Genomic DNA, 25,794 nt, shown 5'->3' with positions numbered 1-25,794 from the left:
AGGGTGCGTTCGTAAATTCACTGTGGAACGCTCAGGGTGCGCTCTTAAATTCAGAGCTTTGTCAGATTGTCCGTTCATAAATTCAGAGCGTTTCGCTCTCGGAGCGTTTAGAGTGTGGCGGAGGAGTAGGGTTGATCCAAGCGTTCTGACCTCACAACGGCAGTCAAGCGCCCAAGCTTAATGGCTAAAGTTAGCTAGCTTACTATCTACTTCCAGACATAAATGAGAGAACACCTCACTCTGACCATTGTACATAACGTTTCCCTAGCAGAGCTGTTTTCATGTTACCCAGAGCGTTGGTGACTGTAACTGTGCTGCTGGCAACAATTTAATTAAGCTTTTTTTTGCCAACGTTACTGACACCGGTCATATTCAACGGGTGTTGAGCGTTCGTAAATTCATCAGTTAAAGTCTGCGCTCTGGCACACTCAGACGAGAGTGCTCTGAAATCGGAGTAGATAGCCAGAGCGAATCTACGAACGCGTCCTAAGTGTCACGTGCCCCCCCCCCCCCCCCCTTCCGAATGGTTGGCAAACTCGATGGTGAGGCTGTTGCTATAGTAACAGATACGGAGAGCAGACGGTAGTCTGGCTGGTGAGCGACAAACAGCGAAAGGTGTTGAGGGTTTCTGGATGTGGAGAAGTGGGGTGGAAAGACGTGTGGATAAGGAGGCTGCAAGAAAGGGGAAGTGACGGGTCTGTTTGAAAAGAAAGAAATGTCGGAGAGGATCGCTTCATCATGTGGGAACCTTTATGATACCACTTCACTCCTTCTCCAGTACTGCAATGGTGAGTTCACCTTTGACTTGGTGGCATCTAAGTCGACGGTGGTGGGACTAGGTTTCCGTGCACCTGTTTGCAGGTTTCATGCACCTGTTTGCAGGTTTCATACCAGTTTACACGAAACAGAGATGTGCCTCGAGCTACAGATTGTTGAATAGAATATTAGCTTGCATCGTTAGAAATGATCTAGGATCTATCCATCCATCATAGAGCAGGCTGTCATGAACTTCATGTTCACTCACTGTTATTTTGTGATTGATAGGTGTAACCCAGAGCCATGTATTTAGAAACATATATGGCTCTGGTGTAGCCTATGGTCGACCTGCCAACCCTCTTTGACTATATGTAAAATATCCGGCTGGGGGGAAACAGATAGGCTATCTCTATGATATTTAATAGTGGAACTATTTGCATATTATGGTTTCACTGTTTCAGATTAAGTTGAATTGCCTTCAAGAGAAGAGTGACAGATGAAGTACACTGTTGTGGCTTCATCTCGCTGTGTTATAAATTTGAGAATGGTGTTCAATTTTTGAGGGGCAGCAGGGGCTGGACATGACTGTGAAGAGCGATCATAACATTACAGCTAATCAAAGAAAAGCTGATGCAATGATGCTGTAACTGGCCACATCACAAGACCAGGTTCATGCATGTCCAGTGTCCACTGTGTGAGAAGAAAACAAACACACTATAGGTAATGTCTTTTACTCTAAAGTATTTATTTATATTTTATGCACCCATGCTATCCAATGCATTTTCACATAGTTCACAAATCCACTTATGCATCAACACCTCGTTTGCCATGTAAGCAGTGTGAGAGTGAACATAGGATATTTGATAGGACGTGTAGCATACCGAAATAGACTTGCAAGGTTTTCAATGTATTGCTAAACAAAAATCTGTGAAACTCAGAGGTTCTGTGTATTGGGCTACATATAGCCTATAAGTAGAAGATAGCCTACTATAAAATCATATTCAGTGACAGGTGGACAGACATGGAGAGAGACATGTCATCTGTTCAAATGTCCAGGCTGTCCTGACCCTGTAAGCCTGGGTAGATAATTCCCATGGCAGGGTCTGGTATGCCCAGTACCCAGCCTGGGTGTCCTGCCAGGGTCTCCCATGGCCAATGCCTACCCAGTTAGCACATAATGTTCTAAGAACCATATGTTTCTTAGAGCTTGGTGAGAGTGTGGTTGTCCTATGGTTATTTTGCATACAGCCTTCCCACAACTTTCTGGGAATGGCGCAGGATAGTTGCTTGGCTTTGGAACATTCTCAGCACATTTAAGTAAATTGACCTAAAAAAAAAACATTAATTTCTTGGTTTTTCATTACTTTAACAGAACGTTTCCTAAAATATCAAATATGGTTACATCTAATTTCAATGTTTGTAATGTTCTAGCCTCTTACGAACCATCTTGACCTCGCAAGTGTAACAGTATAACTTTAGTCCGTCCCCTCGCCCTGACCCGGGCGCGAACCAGGGACCCTCTGCACACATCAACAACAGTCACCCACGAAGCATCGTTACCCATCGCTCCACAAAAGCCACGGCCCTTGCAGAGCAAGGGGAACCACTACTTCAAGGTCTAAGAGCAAGTGACGTCACCGATTGAAAGGCTATTAGCGCGCACCACTGCTAACTAGCTAGCCATTTCACATCCGTTACACAAGCTTACATTATGTTTCGCTACACGAATACAGTCTGGCCTCGACAAGAGTCAAACCGTTTGAGCCCCTCCCTTCTATCCACCGTATGGCCGGACCAATCAGCATCCTCTAATAATCTGTGGATCGAGAACCCAATATTCGTTGTTGTCGCCCTTCATGGAGGACCAGATCAGAGAGGTTGTGAAGCTGGGGATCACTGCTGGGGATCCATGGACGTTGCCAGGTTTTCAGTGACCCAGAGTCTTGGTTGCTGAACAACAAGTGGTGGAAAATGCTGCCATCAACAGTGTATTGAGAACCTCATGAGGATTGTTGTGGAGGAGGTTCACGTTACATGCAAATGGTAACTATACATAATTTGATATCAATTAAGTCCACGCTATGTTGAACATTTAACTAGCTAGTAGTTTAACTAACATTTAGCTAGCTAGTAGTGCATAAGTAAAAATGAAATACTTGAAAATGTCCAACATATCTGAGAATATATTTTTATCATAGAAAACAATGAGATGGTACCTTTACAAATGGTTTACCATGATATTCTAAATTTTTTATGATGTTTTTGAAATATCATTGTTCTTTTGTCATGTCTATTGCATTAACTAATATGTATTTATCATTGTCGTTATTACTTATTATCGCTAGTCACCATAGCAGCACCCACCCGTAGCACGCGTTCCAGCAGGTATATCTCACTTGTCACCCCCAAAGCCAATTCCTCCTTTGGCCGCCTCTCCTTCCAGTTCTCTGCTGCCATTGACTGGAACGAACTACAAAAATCTCTGAAACTGGAAACACTTATCTCCCTCATTAGCTTTAAGCACCAGCTGCCAGAGCAGCTCACAGATCACTGCACCTGTACATAGCCCATCTATAAATAGCCCAAACAACTACCTTCTTCCCCTACTGTATTTATTTATTTTGCTCCTTTGCACCCCAGTATTTATTCTTTGCACACTCATCTACTGTCAAATCTACCATTCCAGTGTTTTAATTGCTATATTGTATTTACTTCGCCACCATGGCCTATTTATTTCCTTTACCTCCCTTATCTCACCTCATTTGCTCACATTGTATATAGACTTATTTTTCTACTGTATTATTGACTGTATGTTTGTTTTACTCCATGTGTAACTCTGTGTTGTTATATGTGTCGAACTTCTTTGCTTTATCTTGGCCACGTCGCAGTTGTAAATGAGAACTTGTTCTCAACTTGCCTACCTGGTTAAATAAAAAATAACAAAATAAAAAAACACTTTTTTGAATTTGTATTAACAGATGTCCCAGACTGTTTAATTCCCGACCACATCATTAGTGGTTCACCTGATGTAAAAAGGAGCTGGCTGCTTGCCTCTGTGTCACAAATCATGGACAGATTCATCATGTTTGGTGACATCACTGACATTGCAACCGGTGTCAGAAATATGTCCAGGGGCCAACCTCTACAGAGGAAGCATCTCTCATGCCTTATGCCAGGTTGCAGTTTGTCTTTTACTCATACAGAAAAGCAAGGGAGAACCATGAGAAAGAACATCATGACTTGGTAGTGGATTCAGTGCCAGATGCAACCAGGGGTTTAATCATTATGCCAATTCTGTTGCAAAATGTTTAGTCTGTTGCAAAACATTTTGCAACAAACTGTTTACTCCAATGGAAATTCTAATTCTGGACATTCACTGGACATTCTATTGGACATAAACAGGTAGGTCCCTCCCCGTTTCGTTCCGTTTGCTCTGTTTGCTTCCATTTGGTTCTTAAATGGTAAATCGTTTCAGTATCGAATACGCCCAAGTCTAGTGAGGAGGACCACAAAAACCAACATACTGAGGCAAAACTCAGCTTTGGCTTCTTCCTGTCCAACATGTAGGGAGATGGAGAGATGCTGTTGTGGTTATACACTGTAGCTCTGTTGTTCTACAAGGCCTATGGTCATAGCCAATATGCCTACAGTACCCTTCTACTGACCTTGCAAGTCATTGCCACTCTTTCCCTTCGGTTGGCACACAGTCTTACCTGGAACAGGTTCTAGAATGTGAAGGGAAAGAATATCCCTCTTGACTTACACCTGGAACACCTCAGCTTCTTGAAGTCATTTTTTGAAGGGCCTGGGTCCAAACATGACTGAGCAAGCAACATACAGGATTAGCAAGTCCATTGTTGTCTAGGACATGATGGACACTACAGACGCTGAGTTAGAGGCATCAAAGTCTCGTGGCATCCATCATGCTGGTCGCCAGACCGGGGACATTCTAGCCTTTGTGGAGGTTGTCAGGGAGGCAGAGCTGTTAAAACCCAACCAGGCAGAGAGTTCACAGCATTCCCTGGTTTAAACAGAAACATTCTCTCTAAAGTGAAGTACAGTGAGTTGTTCCCGTTTGATTTGAAACAGCTTATGAGCTAGGCTAGCTGGGGATGTGGTTGGTTTAATCTGACCGTCTAACCTCGTCTAAGCTGTAGACAGTGATTGGGAGTTAAGGAGCAGGAGTAGGATAAATACACTGTTGTCACTGTAAATATTTCTTATTGACTTGTATTTATCAGTACAACTGTTTATCTGCTATTAGCTGTATAACTTTCCATGTATCATTGTTCTGTTGTCTACTGTAACAAAGTACAAATCTAACTTTGTATTATGCTTCTTGATTAATTCATAATTTAAAAAAAATCCATAATGTTAAATTGAAATTAAACAACACCACTGACAGTTATGATGTTTGCATTTGAACAAGGAACAACATAATGATAGTAACAAATGCACGTTTCATTCAGCTATCTAACTGCTATAGAACAACAATGTCCGCAGCTAAAATTCCCCCCCCCCCCCCCCCCCCCCATTGGGCAGAATTTCTCTTCCGTGTTGTAATCTGAATACTGAAAGGTTGTTGACAATGTAGACACTGATGCTGTACCTGAAACACATTCACCAACAATAGCAATTATGACAGCCTGAATTTCGGGAAAGTTCTCAAAAGAAAACCTGTGTCATATCTGATGTTTTTGAAAATATTGTAGAAACACTGCAGCGTTTCCATATGTAATATTTTTTCAACAATCATCTTAGCTAACACTATCCACTCCGACCAACTACCCTACTTTCGTTTTTGCAGAAGTAACCTTCTGTCTTATGTACAGTGTCTTCAGAATGTATTCACACCCCTTTACTTTTTCCAAATTTGTTTGTGTTACAGCCTGAATTGAAAATGTATTACATTTAGATTACACACAATACCCCATAATGTCAAAGTGGAATTATGTTTTTCGATTTTATTTACAAATGTAATAAATGAAAAGCTGAAATATCTTCAGTCAATAAGTACTCAACCCCTTTGTTATGGCCTAAAATAAGTTCAGGAGTAAAAATGTGCTTAACAAGACACATAATACGTTGCATGGACTCACTCTGTCTGCAATAATAGTGTTTAAAATGATTTTTGAATGACTAATACCTAATTTCTGTACCCCACACATACAATTATCTGTAAGGTCCCTCAGTCGAGCAGTGAATTTCAAACAGATTCAACCACCAAGACCATGGAGGATTTCCGATGCCTCGCAAAGAACCGCATCTATTGGTAGATGGGTAAAACAACTAAACAGACATTGAATATCACTGAGCATGGTGAAGTTATTAATTACACTTTGGATGGTGTATCAATACACTCAGTCACTACAAAGATACAGGCGTCCTTCCTAACTCAGTTGCCGGAGAGGAAGGAAACCACTCAGAGATTTCACCATGAGGCCAATGGTGACTTTAAAACAGTTACAGAGTTTAATGGCTGTGATAGAAGAATGGTACTTACTCCACAAAGCTAACCTAATTCACAGAGTGTATTTGTACAGAATACAAATATTTCAAAACATGCATACTGTTTGCAACAAGACACCAAAGTAATACTGCAACAAATGTGGCAAAGTAATTACTTTTTTTCCTGAATAGAAAGTGTTATGTTTGGGGCAAATCCAATACTACACATTTCTGAGTACCACTCTCCATATTTTCAAGCATAGTGGTGGCTGCATCATGTTATGGATATGCTTGTAGTCGTTAAGGACTGGGGAGTTTTTCAGGATATAAAAAGAAACATAATGGACCTTAAGCACAGGCAAAATCCTAGAGTAGAAGCTGGTTCGGTATGCTTTCCACCAGACACTGGGAGATGAATTCACCTTTCAGCAGGACAATAGCCTGAAACACAAGGCCAAATATGCACTGGAGTTGCTTACCAAGAAGACTGGGAATGTTCCTGAGTGGCCGAGTTACAGTTTGACTTAAATCTGGTTGAAAATCTATGTCAAGACCTGTAAAACACTTTGGGACTATATCAACAATGGACTAATCAAACAAATGCCAAAATATCGCTTTGGTGTTTTCCTTTAGGTGTGTTGTCCCGTGCCCACTAATTGGCCACACCTGATCTTTAATGATTGCTAGTTTCTTTTAAAATGGGGTCTGTTTGAAAATACTAAGAATGAACAGTTTTGTATGCTTAAAAAAACAAGGTATGCTAGCTCCATCCTGGTGGCTCAGTTGACTAATTCCCATGGCTAGAGAACAGAAGATTATAGGTTTAAATCTCACTGATACTGTGTTGCTATAAAAAAAAAAAAATGTTTGCATGAATAATGCCAAAGGTAATGAATTTCCATGTGTCCTATCTGTGCTCGAAGTTTAAAAAAAAAAATCACCTCAAATAAGCTCGCAGTGTTATCAAAAGTCCTATTTAAAAAAGGAAGTTTAATGAAGTTAAACCTCTACATAATCTATCATTTCTGTTCTCAGAGCATTATTAAAACAATTTTTTTGTCACATACATGATGTTTGATTGTCACATACACCAGATAGGTGCAGTAAAATAAAGGAACCAGATTAAAACATTCTCAGAACCTCACAGCAAACTAAAAGTAAACGTTCCCAGAAGAGGAAAAAACATTTTAAAAGGGATCAGTTTTACCAGGTCATGAAACATATGGCTTCGTTCCTGCAACCAATGTGAAACCAAAAACATATGTACCCACGACTTCCAAAGAACCAAATGTGCTAGCTGGGTAGCCTGGATGTGCTGCAGACTTAGGATCGGTTCCAGGCTGCAGATCACCCCAGACGGTGGAATACGGAGGGGAGCAGCTCAGCTTCTCTGCCAAAGGGAGGTAGAATTGACTTTGGAGCCATCTTGGTCAGGGTTGACCTTTACTGTAGATTGGTTGCTGCCTTTGTGTCTGTGACCAAAGCTCTAGTCTGGACTCTGAATGGTCTGGTGCTGGTGGTGACGGTGACAGTTTAGCTCCTACAGTCACTATAGGTTAAGCACTTTAACAGTTGAGATAGCAATTGTGTACAGGTGTATTTTATCCCACAACAAGCTATTGATTATCATGAATGCAAACAATAGATAGTAAAAGGCTTGCAAAGGTAAATACACTAACTTGTGACCATCTGGCCCATTTGTGTTATTGACTGCCTCAGACTGCATGCAACAATCATGGCTCATCTGTCATGAAATCTAATACCTACAGGTCAGCGTTTAGGTGTATTAACCATTGGCTCACATGGTGTAACAGCAGGTAGTACGATGCCCTCTCTAGGGTTTGCTCACATTGTTACTCATGTAGACCCTGGTCCCAGTGGTGTGTGTGTGTGTGTGTGTGTGTGTGTGTGTGTGTGTGTGTGTGTGTGTGTGTGTGTGTGTGTGTGTGTGTGTGTGTGTGTGTGTGTGTGTGTGTGTGTGTGTGTGTGTGTGTTATTGATAGAGAAGACCTCAGTGACTTCCTTGGAGATGAAGGCAGGGGGCTGAATTGTGTCTGTCATTCTGTCAATGATATTATGTACAGTATGATTCCAGCCATGCCATGGTGTGCCTGATGTGAGCACATTCACATTTATCTCTCTCTCTCTCTCTCTCTCTCTGTGTGTGTATGCGCGTGTGCATGGGTGCATTTGTGTGTCATGAATGGAGGAGACTCGGATCCCACCCACTGCGGTCTCACTTCCTGGTTGTGCCTGGCTGTTTCTGCAGCGGTGTAAATGTCTGGCCCGCAGCCAAGCCAGCCTCGGGCTGCATCCACTGCTGCTGCCGCTGTGGAGGCAGGACTGCCGGGAGCAGTGTCCTGTTACAAACAGTGACTCGCCTGTCTCTTTGTGAGCCGCATGTACTTCTAGAAAGGAGGAGGAGAATAAGTAGAAGGAGGGAGGGGTTGGTCCAGGGAGAGAGAGGCAGAACAGGCACTGGCTGTAGAAGAGACGAGGGGAAAACCCTACATCAGAAAGAAGCCCATCCTTGGCATCCCGGGACCCCCCAAGAGAGCTAAGGAGAGAAGAGCAGGCTGTCAGACTGACTGAGTGACTGGCTGACTGGTTGAGTGACTGAGCATGACAGGTAGGGGAAGGCAAGCAGACTCCAGAGCCCAATGAATATTTCAGCAGGCTTTGCTTTTCGCCCTGACCTCCATTGTCCTCTCGCATCACACAGGGGTTCATCCCTCTCCACCTTACGCCATAGAGCTAACCTTCCCTCCTCCCCTCCCATTCCCTCTCCCCATTTAGTCATTTTCAAATTATATCATTAGTAGCCATGCTTTTTTTTTTTTACACAGCTGCCACCTGCTTTAACTGTGCTAGCTGTAGCTGTCCTTTGCCTGTGCTGTGTCATCTGCTGGAGGCAATAAAGAGAAAGTTATTGAGTACGCATCATAAGCCTGCAGTCTGTCGGACAGCTACTGCGTGTAAAGTGCGAGGGTGAAGGTTGTTTCATTAACAAAGTAATTGGATGGCATTCCTGTGGAAACGTTGTTGAAAAATTAGGTAGGTATAAATGAATGAATGATCACACTTAATTCATTACCAGAAACAATTCAAACAGGTTTTTTTTTTGACATGGGGATGGGTGGAGTGAACATCCGGAGATGTGGTTGTTTTGTACCTAGGCCGTTCAGAGGCAGTGTAATTGACATTAACTGCAGAGGCGATTTAAATCTTATCAATGCTTTTACTCAGCAAATTTCAAATTGTGACTAAGGTTATAAAGCACGCCATGGTTAATTGACAGCGTCAGCCAAGTAAATGGGTATTTGTTTATGTATGTCGGAGTAGGTATTTGTTATGTCGGAGTATCCAGTATGCATAGTCCCTTTAACTATACATTCATGTACATACTACCTCAATTGGGCCAACCAACCAGTGCTCCCGCACATTGGCTAACCGGGCTATCTGCATTGTGTCCCGCCACCCGCCAACCCCTTTTTTACGCTACTGCTACTCTCTTTTCATCATATCTGCATAGTCACTTTAACCATATCTACATGTACATACTACCTCAATCATCCTGACTAACCGGTGTCTGTATGTAGCCTCGCTACTGTATAAAGCCTGTCTTTTTACTGTTGTTTTATTTCTTTACTTACCTATTGTTCACCTTTCACCAAACACCTTTCTTGCACTATTGGTTAGAGCCTGTAAGTAAGCATTTCAATGTAAGGTCTACACCTGTTGTATTCGGCACACGTGACAAATAAACGTTGATTTGATTTGAGTTTGACATGTTGTTTCATTTCCCCTCCTGCTGAATCAAAAACATCTAACAGATGTTGGGATTTTTAAAGTCAAACTGTCAACTATGCCCAATTTGAGTGTGTGTTCTTCCACAATCTTTCTGACTGAGAGATGAGATAATTGGTTCTACTGAGTCAGGCATGTTACAGGCAGAGTAAATAGGCATGTCAGTCAGGGCAGCATTATACTAAGAAATGTTGCTGGTAGTACTGCATATCCTTCTCCAAAGACACATTCATCTAACAATGGCTCTTGGTCATTTGAATGGCATCAGTGGTGTAAAGTACTTGAGTAAATATACTTTAAGGCACTACAGTACTTAAGTAGTTTTTTTGGGTATCTGTATTTTACTTTACTATTGATATTTTTGCAGCTTTTATTTTTACTTCACCACATTCCTAAAGATAATACATTATCCCTGACACCTAAATGTACTTACATTTTGACAGGAACATTGTACAATTCACACACTTATCGAGAGAACATCCCTGGTCATCCATACTGCCTCTGACCTGGCGGTCTCACTACACACAAATGCTTCGTTTGCTGGAGTGTGCCCCTGGCTATCTGTCAATAAAAATAAAATAAAAATTGTGCCGTCTGGTTTGCTTAATATAAGGAACTTGAAATTATTTATACTTTTACTTTTGATACTTAAGTATATTTAAAACCAAATACTTTTAGACTTTTACTCAAGTAGTATTTTACTGGGTGACTTTCATTTTTACTTGAGTCATTTTCTATTAACCTTTCTGAACCACCCATCCCGGTATCGGGATAATTGTCATCAGCAACGCTGAATAGCATAGCGCCACAGTCAAATAATATTACTAGAAAATATTCATATTCATGAAATCACAAGTGCAATATTGCAAAACACAGCTTAGCCTTTTGTTAATCCACCTGTGTAAGTTTATCGATCGCTCGACAAAACATTAAGTACACTTAGCATCAGGTAACTTGGTCACGAAAATCAGAAAAGCAATCAAATGAATCGTTTACCTTTGATGATCTTCGGATGTTTTCACTCACGAGACTCCCAGTTAGACAACAAATGTTCCTTTTGTTCCATAAAGATTATTTTTATATCCAAATACCTCCGTTCGTTTGGTGCATTATGCTCAGAAATCCAAAGGAAAGAGCGGTCACGACAACGCAGACGAAAATTCCAGTTAATACCCATAATGTCCACAGAAACATGTCAAACGTTTTTTATAATCAATTCTCAGGTTGTTTTTCAAATATCTATTTGATAATATATCAACCGGGAGTGTTGGTTTTTCAATAGGACCGGGAGTAACAATGGCCGCCTTTCTCTGTTGCGCAAAACTCACTCTGAGAGCCCCCACCTATCCACTTACGCAATGTGATCGTTCTCGCTCATTTTTCAAAATAAAAGCCTGAAACTGTGTCAAGAGGCTGTTGACACCTTAGGGAAGCCATAGAAAAAGGAATCTGGTTGATATCCCTTTAAATGGGTGATAGGGATGCATAAAAACAGAGAGGTTTCCCCCCAAAAAATTGACAGTTTTGGAAACTTTAGAGTGTTTTCTATCCTAATCTGACAATTATATGCATGTTCTAGTTTCGGGGGCTGAGAAATAGGCAGTTTCAAATGAGTACGTTTTTTAGCCAAAAACGAAAATACTGCCCCCTATACTTAAGAAGTTTAAAGGTATCTTTACTTTTACTCAAGTATGACAATTGAGTACTTTTTCCACCATTGAATGGGATATAATGATAAGAAGCACTGGAATTTTGTCAAGTGGCAAACAGTCGTCAACTCAACATTATAATGTATGTACAGCATTCTGTTACATTGTCACAAAATCTGTTTTAACTGCATTGTTTTGTTGAAAGACATTTGAAAGAATTGTCAGGCCTTGCCAGTTACAGGGCATCCTATCTGATATTGCACAGTTAAGCATTTGAGCTGGAACAGAGGATTAAATTGGACAGCCAAATGATGTCATCCCAGTGAAGGACAAGAGGTTACGGTCTAGCTGGCGAAGTTGCATAATTGACGTCAGAAATGACGTCATTGTTTTCGCACTATCCACTGAGTTTTTAAAGTACGACGTGCGACATGGTTCAACGCACTAATAAAATCAGCACAATATACTTTTTCAAAATTGCCGCCGGAGCTAGAACTGAGGTCAGGTATAATGTGCCAATGACAACACATAAAAGAGTAAAGTCTTCAAAACGGGGTTGGCCTCAATTCTGTTTCAAGCAAATACTGCTTTTCATTAATATCAGAACTACACTGTAATTTTTGTTCTTTGCTATAGGAATTTAAGACCAACATATTGTTTGTCAAGGAAGTAGTCTAGTGTAATCTTTATTAGCAAAAACTAACACATAAAGCTTGAAGAATTATGCAAATTCCTGCTTTTGTACTGGGTGAACAACAAAACATCTTTGTTCCATCCCCCTGACACCATCTCTGTCTCTGTCCGTTTTTCCTTCTCCCTCTCTTTTGTCTCTCCCCCTCCCTCTAACCCCCACTCTCTCTCCCTATCTCTCAGATGACAATGTGTCTGCGGGCAGCACCATGGAGGTGGACGACCGCCTATCGCACCTGGAGCAGCGTGTCCAGTTGCAGGAGGATGAGATCCAGCTGCTGAAGGCTGCACTGGCCGACGCCCTGCGCAGACTGGGCAGTTGTGAGGAGCTGACTCAGCCTGGGGCCGGAGCGGGGGGGAGGAGGCCTACCTTGGCCGCACCCACCAAGGGTGAGGGACTGGGAGCCTGGGACCACGTTAGACCACCGTAGTCTCGTCAACATACAGTATTAGCTGTAATAGGAGAGTCTAGAAGCTTCTACTGAGGAGGTTGCATTATAAACCTGACGCACAAGGCGTGGAGAGTGTTGGTTGCCAGCCAGGTGAAATTGTTTTAAGATGTTCATACCCAGGATAATTTAGCTATTTGATTTGGAATTTTAGGGCCCCTTAAAGTATCAAAAATATATATACAAAAATTCTATGATTAAACATTTAATTTGGCCCAAAGAAACGCATTGAATAAAGAAAGTCAAAAATATATAATTTAAGAAAGTTTGTTCTGAAATGTCTGTCCTATTTCTGAGAGATATAAGAAATATCAGGATACAATTTATATATTTTTACATGTATTTAAAGCTTGCAATGGAGAGATACACCATGTACTGTATCTAGTTTTTGGTAAGAATTTGCACTGTTGATTTGTAAAAACTTCAACAACAAAGGTCTGTTTACTGAACCATTCTTCTCTCCCTCTTTTGATGCCAGTGCGCCAACTCTTGCAAGCCTTACCATCCAAGCCTCTCACTCTCAGCAATGGTTATGTCCAGCAGAAACATATGGGGGGATACCCTTCCTCCCCCTCTTCTCCCAAAAAGGAAGTGTTGCTGTCCATCAAAAGGTAAGACATCCGAATGTGTGGATCTAATACTGTTTTTCTTGGTATGCTTCTATTGTGCATTTCCAAGCCCTTCCTTAGGGTGGCAGTGTGGCGTTGAATCTACAGTCTGCACTCCAAACTTATGACCGGAGACATTTCATATCCCTCTCAATATCCTTGTTCACTCTTAACCCTCCCCCTCTTTCCACCCCTCGTCTTTTTCCTCTCCTTCTCACTTATTCTCCCCCACCAGGAAGAGCATGTCGACGGAGCGTCTGTCCACGGTCAGGAGAGAGATGGTGTCTGACAGCAGAAGCAGAACCACCTCGTCAAGCAGCTCCACATGTGGCAGGAGCAGGTGATTGTCTGATACAGCACAGACCGCTAGCCCCCTAAACACAGACACTGACTCAGCTAACCCTCAAAACACTGACACAGCAAACACTCCTGCTCCATCTGGCTAACTGAGAGAGCATAGTGTGCAGCCAAGTAACCCTCTGACTGACAATGATGTAGTCATTGGCCAGAGAAGACCAAAGCAGCAACTTAGCATTGCATTCTCACATAAGTTTATGCTTAGGCAGCTTGGTGTTACAGTTAACTATGATTTGTTCCCCGTTAGCACACATCAATGTCCCTCTTTTATCCACAAGACATCTGTGTCCGTAGCTCACATCGGTGTTAATATACAGTACCAGTCAAAAGTTTAGACACACCTACTCTTTCCATGTTTTTTTTTTACTATTTTTACTATTTTTCTACAGTGTGCAAAGTTGCCATCAAGGCAAATGGTGGCTACTTTGAAGAATCTCAAATATAAAATATATTTCTATTTGTTTAATACTTTTTTGGTTACTACATGATTCCATATGTGTTATTTCATAGTTGTGATGTTTTCACTATTATTCTAGAAGGTAGAAAATAGTAAAAAATAAAGAAAAACCCTTGAATGAGTAGGTGTATCCAAACTTTTGACTGGTACTGTACATCCATGCATACCTTATACATCTGTGAAGTCTACCCAACATCTGAGAATGGGTATACAGCTCATCTCTGATCTCTGAGGAAAATATCAAGACAGCTTGTCACATCCTGAGCAGCCGTAACTGTCTCACTTGCCAGATAAAATACCCTTTCTTTCTCCCTGTTCGATCAGACAGGTGACATATGGTGTGGGTCTGTGTTCTTCTCAGCTATTCCTCGGGCTGACGTATTCTGAGAGTAGAGGTGCCAAGGTCTCAGGGGGTTTTGTTGACGTCCAAATTAGGACACTGATCGTTGTTTTTAACCTCTTGCTGTTCAGATCAGATGACAAATGATCCTTAAACACTTGTGTGAATGCACCACTGATGCATTGCTTTGTAACACCGTGGTGTTGTATTTCTACGGAGAGAGCAGGTGAATGGACGCTGGATGTTTGACTGGCTTGAATCATTTAGACCCCTGTATGTGTAATGTCTAGGGAGGAGAGGAGACGGGTGGAGGTCATATGACCTCTCTATGTCGTCTACATACATATAGAAATTCAGATCTACTGATGTGTTTTTAACATGTACTTTCATAATTTTAGTCCGGTGCAGTGTTATGTAGGCTACTGTATTTAACAGCATCAGTCGATTAATAAAGGAAGATGGAACAGTGTATTCACAGTCAAATGCATGGATGGTTGATTATACCAAACAGAAACACCCCAACCTGCTCATTGTTTGAATAGCAGATAACAAGATCTGATTGGTTTTATGGTGCTATTAAGCTTTGAAAGACAAATGGATACAGTCAGTCCGTCCACTCCCTCAATGAGCTCACTCTGCTGAGGGTGTCAAATTTCAGGGGCTTAGGTAACGGAGGTGTGGTTACAGAGCAGAAGGGAGGTCCAGCAGTCAGGAAGTTCCTCCCCATTGGTGGAAAAAGTGCCCAGACTCCGGACACAGCTAAAGTTAACTGAATCAACAAGGAAGCTTGGTAGTTGTCGACAGGGTTCTGTTGTGTGAACCGCATTGCCAACACTGCTGTTACCTAACGGAAAAGTTACCATGAAGAGATCACCCAGGTAAATTAATACGTAAACATTTTGCAGTTAGGAAGGTGATTGTTTGACAAGCCATTTTGGGTCGATGGATAGTTTTTTTCCAACAGGAAACAGTAACTGTTTTTATCTTATGTAGGACCTTTTGATGCGTTATCTTTCAATGGGGTTTGGGGAGGGGCAGCAAAGAAACAAGGCCAGAATGATGCAAAGACCAATTGCGTTTTACAACAAACTAAAGCCATAGATAACATGACTAAGAAATAAAAAGAAATGCAAGTAACGTTACTTTCGTACTATACAAATACCTTTCCATTGTATCGTCTCTTTAAGAACATAAGTGTTTGCATGGGGGAGCTTTGCTCTGGGGAACCCAAGGGAACATTCTGTCATATCACTAGGGTTCTCAGCTGTAAGTATTGGCCATCAGCTGGGACCATGTGAACGGCAATCCCGACGCACTGTTTTACGTTTAGAAACGTTAATAATTATCGCTTGCGATACAGTTTTAGAAACACAAAGCCCTCTACTTTAACATCACATCAAAATAATTTCACAAATACAAAAATATACACTTACTGTACACTGTTTTAACCATTTGTAACACAGTTGCAGCCCACTTTTTTTTCAGTTGAAACACTATTCTGGCGTCCTCCTTCCGTTACTCACAGGTGTTCGCCTCTGTCTTCCGTAAACAAGCGCCGTGTGGGAACTCTAACCATATAAAGGTGTGTAGTTAATTTAACCTTTTGTTTAAAATAATAATAATCTCACTGATATGAAAGATAAGGTCCTTATGCTTCCAAAACTGTACCGCAAGCGATGCATGCTAATATTCAGACCGAGCGTTGGGGCTCTAAAACCCTCCCCGAACGGAAGATACTTTTGTGAATATGCACTAGGGTTAGCGTCAATGAATAGGCCAAGGGGAGTTCTGTCCCATTCCAGTTTTAGGCAGATCCTTTACGAGTTTGCATTACGGATGTGTGAGTCAACAAACCAAAAAGAATGGCCATTTTCTATCTGTGGTTAATTTCCCCCCCCTTGCTGTTGCAATGTTTCATTGGGATTGTGGGTGGGTGGGTAGCTTGTTTATCTGGATTACGGAGTCCTCTTGCTCTGCAGAATGACTGTTGATTGGCACTCTTGCTCATCCACGTGCATTAAACATCTCGACTGAGGCACCCTGATTGCAGACTGGCTTGATGGGATAGCTGAGCCTGAGGACGAGGAGCAGATTGCACGTATTTGAATGGGAAATTTGATTCAGGGGTCTGAGTGCATGCAAATACTGGTTGAGGAAGAGTGAATGATGTCCTGTTGGTCCACTTTTCTATCTCTTGATCTTTTTAAAGGAGATGAATCAGCAATCTGTACCTGAAGTCGACTATGGATGTATTTGCATATTTTTGTCTCTGCATTCGGGTAGCACCTGGAATTTACTAGGTAGGCCTAATGGTGGTAGGTTATAATGGGTACTTTAGTATTTACTTCATAGATTTCAACATTAACGTTCTACCAAATGGTACAGGGTTTATTGTTTTGAGGAACCTTAAAGAAATAAACTGCGTTGTCGGAGGCCTTTCAAGCCACACCATTATTTATCTCTCTGGCCTTCCTGTTGCCAGTTCCCACCAAGCCTTGCTTTAATTAGTGGTTTTGGATCTTTCAGCGGCTCACATTGGACACAACAGGGCCTCTCCTCTTTTTGAAAAGCCGCATACAGGGAGACAAACAGGCCTTTATGTGGCTACTTTTTAAAGAGAGCCCTTCCCCGACTGTCTCTGTGGTTGTCCCACAAACAACCAGGCTCCAGATATAATACACTGTAGTGAATGAATGCTCAGCCAAAGACAGAAACATGAAAGCCTCTCCGTTTACTTGCACTTCTTCCCTCAAGTTTTCAGTCTGTCAATCTGTATTGGATCTTAGTGTGTGCTATGCCTTGCGATTAACCAAACTGGTATTTGCCCATATGTACTACTAATACGGTTTCAGTTTGAAGCATGATTTAATGAGACAAGCTGTCAAAGAAAGTAATCTGCAGTAGTATTGTAATTGTATCCAGTCTTCCTCCAAACTGAATAACCTACTGCTCTATACTCTCGGATTAGTTAAAATGCACAGATTGGCAATTAATGTTCCTCCTAGACTTTTCTCTCTTATCTTACTTACCATCACTCCTGTGACTGTGTTGCCATGGTAATCTCTAACTGTCCTAGCTAGGCAACCTTTCAGTGGCTTTGACAGAAACTCATTGGTTTTCAGCTGATGTAGGGGAGTGCTGGAGAGGCCACCCAACAGGATATTGACTGTCTGTGCTGTCTCTGTCACTCTCTCGTGCTCTTTATTTCATTCTCTATCACTCTCTCGTAACTGGCCTTATTTTCCATTTCATGGCACGGCACCAGTTGTATTTCCTGTATCATGAATACAGTATTTTCCCGTCCGCATTGTTTGAATACTGTATTTAATGTTTGTTGTCTATATGCTCTACAGTATGAACTACTACTTTTTTATTATTGCAGACTATTTGGATAATGCTCACCGTGCATTCTGGCGCAGGTAGATGGGTTCTAGTGTAGATAGAAAAGTCAGAGGCATAAAGGATGAGGTCACTGAATAATTTAGTCCATTGCAGCAACACCATGAGTTTTTAAAAATCTCAGATCTCAGCATCTCAGAAAATCACTCTTCTCTTTTTCTCGTTTCAGCAAAGAATGCGCCGTCAATGCAGGTACGTCTTAGCACGGCAACAGGCCTGCGTGTGATTCCTTTACCATACCTTTACCTCTCTCGTAACACCCTTTTATACCTTATACCTCTTTTACCCCCTTTTTATACCTCAAGCATTGACCAGTTTACTACACAGGAATCCATGAGCACTGAAGTATTTTTTTATTTTTTATTTCACCTTTATTTAACCAGGTAGGCTAGTTGAGAACACGTTCTCATTTACAATTGCGACCTGGCCAAGATAAAGCAAAGCAGTTCGACACATACAACAACACATAGTTACACATGGAGTAAAACAAACATACAGTCAATAATACAGTGAAAAATAAGTCTATATACAATATGAGCAAGTGAGGTGAGATAAGTAAAGGATGAACATGTCCAATAAACAACAACCAATAGCCTGTCTGTTATTTGTTGGGGTTGTGTTCATTTTTAACAAGCCAATTACCTGCATTTTCCCTTGTCCTCTCTGAGTGCTTGGGTAGATGATTCGGGACCACAGAGCTGCATGCTAAGACCCAGAAAGGACAGCACATTGCTCCGTTAATGAGCTCAATTGACTGGCATTATGACAGCAGCTGCAGGACTATAATGCCAACCAGAACCGCAATTTGTTTTTAATATACCGTTATGTCAGCCAAGAGAGACCGTATTATGGGGTGCCCTGAGTTATTGTAGTGCCTCAATGTCATGTTTTTGTGCAAAGCTTCAGAACCGTTTGAAATGACATACACTGAAGCTGTGTCTTTTGCCATCATGCTTCAGTGATTTGACGCACAAATCCTACCTCTTACATGGGTGAGGGAACAGAATTTGTTGCCGTGCTTATGTGCAAAAGACTTACATTTCACTATCTACCGTTCATGCTAGCAAGGAACGGTATAGATAGGAAGTGTTTCACCATTAAAAAAAAAAAACTTTCTCTCTCCTGCAAGTTCTTATCTCCCCGTTCTCTCCCCCATCAGAGGATGGCTATGTGAGGATGTTCTTGAGGGGTCGGCCAGTCACCATGCACATGCCTGACCAGAAGAGGGACAGCTACAGACTGGACCACAAGGGTGCGCTGCCTGAGCACAAGCTCAAACTGCAGTGGGTGTATCCTTCTGTCACTGACAGACAGAGAGTAGTGCTGCAAGGCATACAGGGGTGTATTCACTACGAACCAAACGGAAAACAAAACAGGGTGTAACCTACCTGAACTATTCCAACAGGCTTGTTTTTGTTGCTTTTTTTCCCAGTTTGCTAGGGTTGGAGTAGGGATCACACCCCAGATGAGGCAGGGAAAGCTTGTGATGGACAATGGCTGCAGAAATATATTTAAGCAATAAGGCCACGGGGGGGGGGGGGGGGGGGGGGTGTATATGACCAATATACCACGACTAAGGGCTGTTCTTATGCCCCAACGTGGAGTTTGGCCACATACCACAAACCCCCGAGGTGCATTATTGCTATTATAAACTGGTTACCACTGTAATAGAACAGTAAAAATACATGTTTTGTCATACCTGTGGTATACGGTCTGATATACCACGGCTTTCAGCCAATCAGTGTTCCGGGCTTGAACCACCCAGTTTATAATGTGCATTTGTGAAAGAACATTTCAGTGCTGCAGTACTGTCATCACACCTGAATATAGTACCACATTACTATTTTTATAGTTGATTACTTGTGTGTGAGTTTATGGCCTCTGGGGAGTAACTTCTTTGATTTGTATTGTACTTCCCTTCCATAAGTTCTGAGATTGCATCAGCCTCCTACTGTTCAACAGTATAATTGTTCAGACAGGATTACTGTTGTGGTCCTTAACCCTCGGTTGGCCAGGTATGGTTACAGGGGCAGAGACTGCCGCTCCAACCTCTACCTGCTCCCCACCGGGGAGATAGTCTACTTCAATGCCTCCGTGGTGGTGCTCTACAATGTGGAGGAACAGCAGCAAAGACATTACCTGGGCCACAACGACGATGTCAAATGGTAAGGCTAGTTGGTGTGCTTGGTTCAGCAGCTCCACCACCATAACCTTTTAGATGACTGGTGCAAGCAAGCAACTTTTCTTCAGGAATTACATTTTTTCTTCTTCTTAGCCTTGACTCCAGATTGTGACGCCCCACTGCATTTAGTGCAGCACGTAATAAGCTATGCAAAAGGCAAGATGTGTCATCTGGAATTTATTTAGCTAAATGTGATTGCACACTAGATGGCATTCACAGTTTTGTCTGATAATCATCAGCTATTGTTTGATTTAAATCGGGGCAGGGTAGTTTTGCATTTTCCGAGGATAACTGCCAAGAACTTCCTTGAATGACACATTGATTCAGAATAAACTTTATTTAAATGAGGTCCTGTTTGAGGATTAGTGTCTCCTGTGCAAACAAAGGTTGGGCTGGTATATGTTAATGTCCTACTTGCACAGTATCATTTTCATACATGTTGGGTAATAGCTAACTCTTTGATACACCTGACCAGAATACTCATTCATTTGTATTGTGAACTGTTTTTAGTGTGGCTATAATAATGTAGAATTTATCTTCAAAATGTGCAAATGTGTTCATGAAACTATTACTTATCACAGCACTAATGCTTCAAGGGCTTTTCATACCAGTGCATTTGTTGTAGGGCCTGTTATTTGCTTTTTGAAGTATCATTGACTGTTTATTTCATGGGTCATTAATAAAGGGCTGAATAAATGAGTTGACTGTGACGGCATTACAGCCCGTTGTATACAGAGACGGGGAAAAATACACAAGAATTCCCCAGAGGACAGTGGGAAAGGTTAACTTGGCCTTATGACTCGCTACATCACTGTGACTGTACTGTCTTCCCGACAGCTTAGGCATCCATCCAGACATGGTCACCATAGCCACTGGACAAGTCGCCGGAACCTCCAAAGATGGCAAGGTACATTTTTAAAATCACAGATTTTCTTAAATTCTGAAGGAATGACCTCTTATTGGAATCGTATGTGGGTCACAGTAGTATGTAAGTGTATGTATGACTGCAGTGGTTCCAATTTCTCTCTCTCAGACCCACTCTTTCTCTCTCTTTCATTAATTTCATTATCAGCTGTTAGAGGGCAAGGTACATTTAAAATCAACAATTTCTGAAGAAATGACCTGTTATATCCTCTTATGGCCATCTTATATTGTATATTATTTATATTTCATTATAATGCATGACTGCGCTGTATCCAATTTCTTTCTCAAACCCACTCTCTCTCTCAGCTGTTGCCTCCTCATGTGCGTGTGTGGGATTCGGTCAGTCTCAATACCCTGCATGTCATTGGGATGGGCGTGTTTGACCGGGCAGTCACCTGTGTGGCCTTCTCCAAGTCGGTAAGCCCTCCCCAACCTGCTTACAGACCGAACTTTGAGAAAGTCATTCATTAGTACTTTGAAAACAACATGTTCCATGACAATAGCCAGCATGTATATGTTAAATATCTATAAATTGTCTGAAACAAATAGAGCCATTTATTTACATGATTACGTATGCCTCTGACTAATACCTGTTCTTCAACAGAATGGTGGTGCTCATCTCTGTGCCGTCGACGATGCCAATGACCACATCCTGTCTGTGTGGAACTGGCAGAAGGAGAAGCAGCTGGCGGATGTGAAGGTGATGAAGCCTCAGACTTATCTACAGTATGCATGAGGGGAGCTGCTTTATTTGGTATTGCATGGTATATCACTGCAATAAAGACTAGTCATGATTGATCACTGATCATAAATAAAGAAAAGTGAAGGCGTCAGCAGTGTAGGGCTGGGTATGAATAAGTGTTGTAGTCTGTGGTGCAATCAGTCACCATCGTCTGCCAGTTCAGGGGTCTAATTCTCCTGTCATCCCCTCCAGTGCTCTAATGACTCAGTGCTGGCCGCAGCCTTCCATCCCATGGACGACAACCTGATCGTCACCTGTGGGAAGTCCCACTTGAACTTCTGGACCATGGACGGAAACACTCTCACCAAGCGCCAGGGGCTGTTCGATGTATGTGGATGAGCGAAAGACAACTTAACTTCTGCCTCCTGTTAACTTTTTAATTATAAAGGAACTGTTAAACCTTTTCTTCCAGAAAAACGAGAAGCCCAAGTACGTGCTGTGTGTGGCCTTTGCTGAGAACGGAGACGCCATCACAGGAGACTCCAGTGGAAACATCTACGTCTGGGCCAAAGGTCTGTTTGAAGACCGTAGCCTTCTCAGCCACTGTAGCTTAGTGCTCTGCAACAAGTCGTTCAATTCACACATCCATTTCTTATATGAAAGCAATTTATTAGGAAAAAAGTACACATCGCAGAAGTCCACCTCACGTCCCTCCTTGAAGCATATTATTTGACAGCGGTTTGTGATTGACAGGTGGGAACCGGATCAGCCGGGTGGTGGCGAAGGCCCACGAGGGCGGGATCTTCTCCCTGTGTGTGCTAAAGGATGGTACACTGGTGTCCGGTGGAGGGAAGGACCGCAGGATGGTGCTTTGGGACCACGACTATAACAAGCAGAGTGAGATGGAGGTGAGAGAAGAGGGTGTGGATGACACCGAAGGATGAGTAAACCTTATGCAGATAAGGACACACTGTACTCTTTATGACCCAAAATCGAGACTGCTGAGCTCATGGCTTCCCTTGACTTTTCCCCTTAGCACATAACAGTTACAAAGACCAAGTGTTTAACTGTATAGGTGTCCTTTGGTCAGCTGGAATTCTACTTGAGAATGACAGATGAGATGTATAGTTTTATGCTTGTTGCTGTCGTGTGTCCTCTCTCTCAGGTGCCTGAGGCGTTTGGGCCAGTGAGAGCCGTGACTGAGGGGAAGCAGGGGGAGCTGTTAGTGGGGACCACCAAGAACGCCATCCTTATAGGCTCATTCCCTGAAACACTCAACCCTATAGTACAGGTACACAACCTGGCAATTGCCAATGTAACATATCAGTAGGAAGTATGTTTTTACCTGTAACCCCCATATTTCTCTTCTCTCCCTTCCTCTTTTACCGTTCTTCCTCATCTGTCTCATTTTGCTTTTTCTGTACATGCAATACCCTTTATCATCTCACCTTCTCTCTTAATCTCTCAGGGTCACACAGATGAGCTGTGGGGTCTGGACATCCATCCTTCCATGGAGCAGTTTGTGACTTGTGGCCAGGATAAGCAGGTCCACCTATGGGACACCAACTCCCATCAGCCTCTCTGGAGCAAGACCACCGAGGTGCTCAATCTTCCAACTCTTCTCTGTAGCTACTCTCCTTTTGAATATACACCAGCTTCAAGGAGAGAGTTGTACTTGGTCCAGATCTGCACTTGGTTACCTTGCTGTAATGACAAAGGCACCTGCAACATCTAGCTTAGTGAATTTACATCAGTCCATAGTAGTTGTCCTGACTTGTATGTGATGGGCACCCTGTTGATCCTCCATGTCTCCCTCCATCTTCCAGGACCCAGGGCGCTCTGCAGGGTTCCATCCCAGTGGAGCTGTGCTGGCAGTGGGGACCATGACAGGAAGGTACTTCAGATCCTCACGCATTGGCTTGACAATCATCTCTTATTGGACAATGAAATGCTAACAGCACAATTCAATTGGACAGAATGAAGGATTTGGTATGGAATTTGATTTCATAGTATCAGTGCAATGACACCATCAAATAACCTCTCCTATACTTTCCTCATCCTGTCTGTAGGTGGTTGGTGCTGGACACTGACACACAAGACCTGGTGTACATGCACACTGATGGCAACGAGATCATCTCTAATGTCAAGTACTCCCCAGGTACCGTGCAAGAGTCATTTCCAATATTATAAATCCCACCTTAAATATACATGTTGTTTATGGCTCCAATAAGTAAAATCTCAAATGGCTGGCCATCTGTCTGAACTGAACGGTACAGGATTATACAGTGTTCTTATCCACCTCCTCCTACATCCACAATCACAACTAACCTAACTCTCCTGCTCTCAGACGGCAACTTCCTAGCCGTAGGTTCCCATGACAACTTTGTTTACATCTATGCCGTGACGGAGAATGGCAAGAAGTACAGCCGCGTGGGGAAATGTACTGTAAGTAATAAAGACAATCCCATTGATGGGGAAATTAAATCCCTGTTTTAAAAACTATTACACTAACATTTTTGTGATTTTGTTTATTTTCCTCATAGGGTCACTCCAGTTTTGTCACCCACCTGGATTGGTCCGTCGACAGCCAATACATTGTAACCAACTCAGGAGACTACGAGATCCTATTCTGTGAGTCTCTTTTGTCCAGACGGATAATTCTGTCTATAACTATAGTGTTGTGGTACATTCAAGCTTATCTTCTGTTTGTGGTAAAGGGGAAGCTTCCAGTGGCAAACATGTGACGAGCATGGACCTAGTTCGTAATGTGGAGTGGGCAACCTCCACTTGTGTACTAGGCTTCAGCGTCTTTGGTGAGTCACCACTTCCTGTTTCACTTGTGGTATGGGGTAATGATGGCAAAACCAGACTGTAGCTTTATAAAGACAAGAAATTAAACTTCTATGTGTCATCTGTAACTTAGTTCTTTAAACAGTCGGTTCAGGTCACTCTAGAAATTGGTGATTGTGACAGCAGTCATTCATTTTAAAATGGAGCTGTTAGTCTTTGCAGTTGTATCAAGTGAGAGTCTATATTGTTTCCTGCCTCTGGTTTGGTTCTATCTAGTGGAGTAGTAGAGTGTTTACTTGCGTTTACCGTCTACCCACCTTTTGCGGAAGAATGCTTTGAAAGTATAAACACTTAAGCGTGACTTTTTTCATCACGACTGGCGATCACAGTTTATCCAGCTATTGTTTTTTTACCACTACATCGCTGGTTCAATCTAGGTGTTTGGCCCGACGGTGCTGACGGCACAGACATCAACGCCGTGTGCAAGTCACATGACTCCTCCCTGCTGGCCTCTGCTGACGACTTTGGCAAAGTGCACTTGTTTTCCAACCCCTGCTCCCAGCCAAGGGTACGCTTGTCGTCATTTACATCTTATATGCTTTTATATTAGTGTTTTCACTTAAATTAACTTGTTTGCATCTAAACATATGTAAGTTAATCATTCAGGGGACATTTGACGGAAGTGGAAGTTAGGATTTGCCCCTCAGTGGATGAATTATGAACCTTCTCTTTGTTTGTCTCCCTTGTCACGCCATGCAGGCCCCGAGCCATACCTACAGTGGCCACAGCAGCCATGTGACCAATGTTGCCTTTCTCCACGACGACAGTCACCTGATCTCCACTGGCGGGAAGGACACCAGCATCCTCCAGTGGGTGGTCGCCTAGACAACTCTGCTGCATCAGTCTCCACCGTCGCCTCCTGCCCTCCAGAGGGCAGCACTTCTGTGCCTATAAAAACACCCACTTTAACCCTCTTCTCTCTGCACTCCTGTTTGTCTGATGGTACTGTCCTGAGGTGCCACTAGGTGGGGCACTGACTTCAGAGAATAAGCATGTCGAGCCTATTTAAGACTATTTAAACACAGTTGTAGCTGCTATTTATGTTGCATAGGTCTATAGAAGTATATCTGAGTGGCTGTGCTATTCTAATATTAACTGTAATGTGGTGTGGCACCTACAGTAGCACTTGAAACATATTTAGGACTGAGTTTAAGCTGTGCATTGCCTTCATTTGTTTAATAAAGTTTCTAACCCGA

The 25,794-nt window shown here is 42.4% G+C and overlaps 1 protein-coding gene across 4 annotated transcripts; it reads left to right on the top strand.

Moving 5' to 3' along the window:
* The first annotated feature begins 586 nt into the window (after positions 1-586).
* LOC129821936 (echinoderm microtubule-associated protein-like 2) lies at positions 587-25,794 on the top strand. Of its 4 annotated transcripts, none has more exons than XM_055879694.1 (23): positions 587-788; positions 12,534-12,740; positions 13,278-13,410; positions 13,643-13,747; positions 18,130-18,152; positions 19,120-19,249; positions 19,976-20,125; positions 20,980-21,049; positions 21,215-21,229; positions 21,373-21,483; positions 21,671-21,766; positions 22,001-22,135; positions 22,221-22,320; positions 22,502-22,656; positions 22,914-23,039; positions 23,217-23,348; positions 23,575-23,642; positions 23,818-23,906; positions 24,096-24,193; positions 24,292-24,379; positions 24,466-24,561; positions 24,976-25,106; positions 25,298-25,794. In XM_055879694.1, the coding sequence occupies exons 1-23, from the start codon at positions 716-718 to the stop codon at positions 25,421-25,423; spliced, it is 2,457 nt and encodes an 818-aa protein (XP_055735669.1). In that variant the 5' UTR covers positions 587-715; the 3' UTR covers positions 25,424-25,794. The 4 variants fall into 4 exon arrangements, with proteins under 4 accessions (XP_055735669.1, XP_055735670.1, XP_055735671.1 ...); XM_055879696.1 differs by lacking the exon at positions 587-788 and adding an exon at positions 8,675-8,833; XM_055879695.1 differs by lacking the exon at positions 21,215-21,229.

Source organism: Salvelinus fontinalis, chromosome 24 (genome assembly GCF_029448725.1).
Source record: "Salvelinus fontinalis isolate EN_2023a chromosome 24, ASM2944872v1, whole genome shotgun sequence".
Lineage (NCBI taxonomy): Eukaryota > Metazoa > Chordata > Actinopteri > Salmoniformes > Salmonidae > Salvelinus > Salvelinus fontinalis.
Note: the sequence above shows the minus strand (reverse complement) of the source record. Positions and strands in the feature narration are given on the sequence as shown.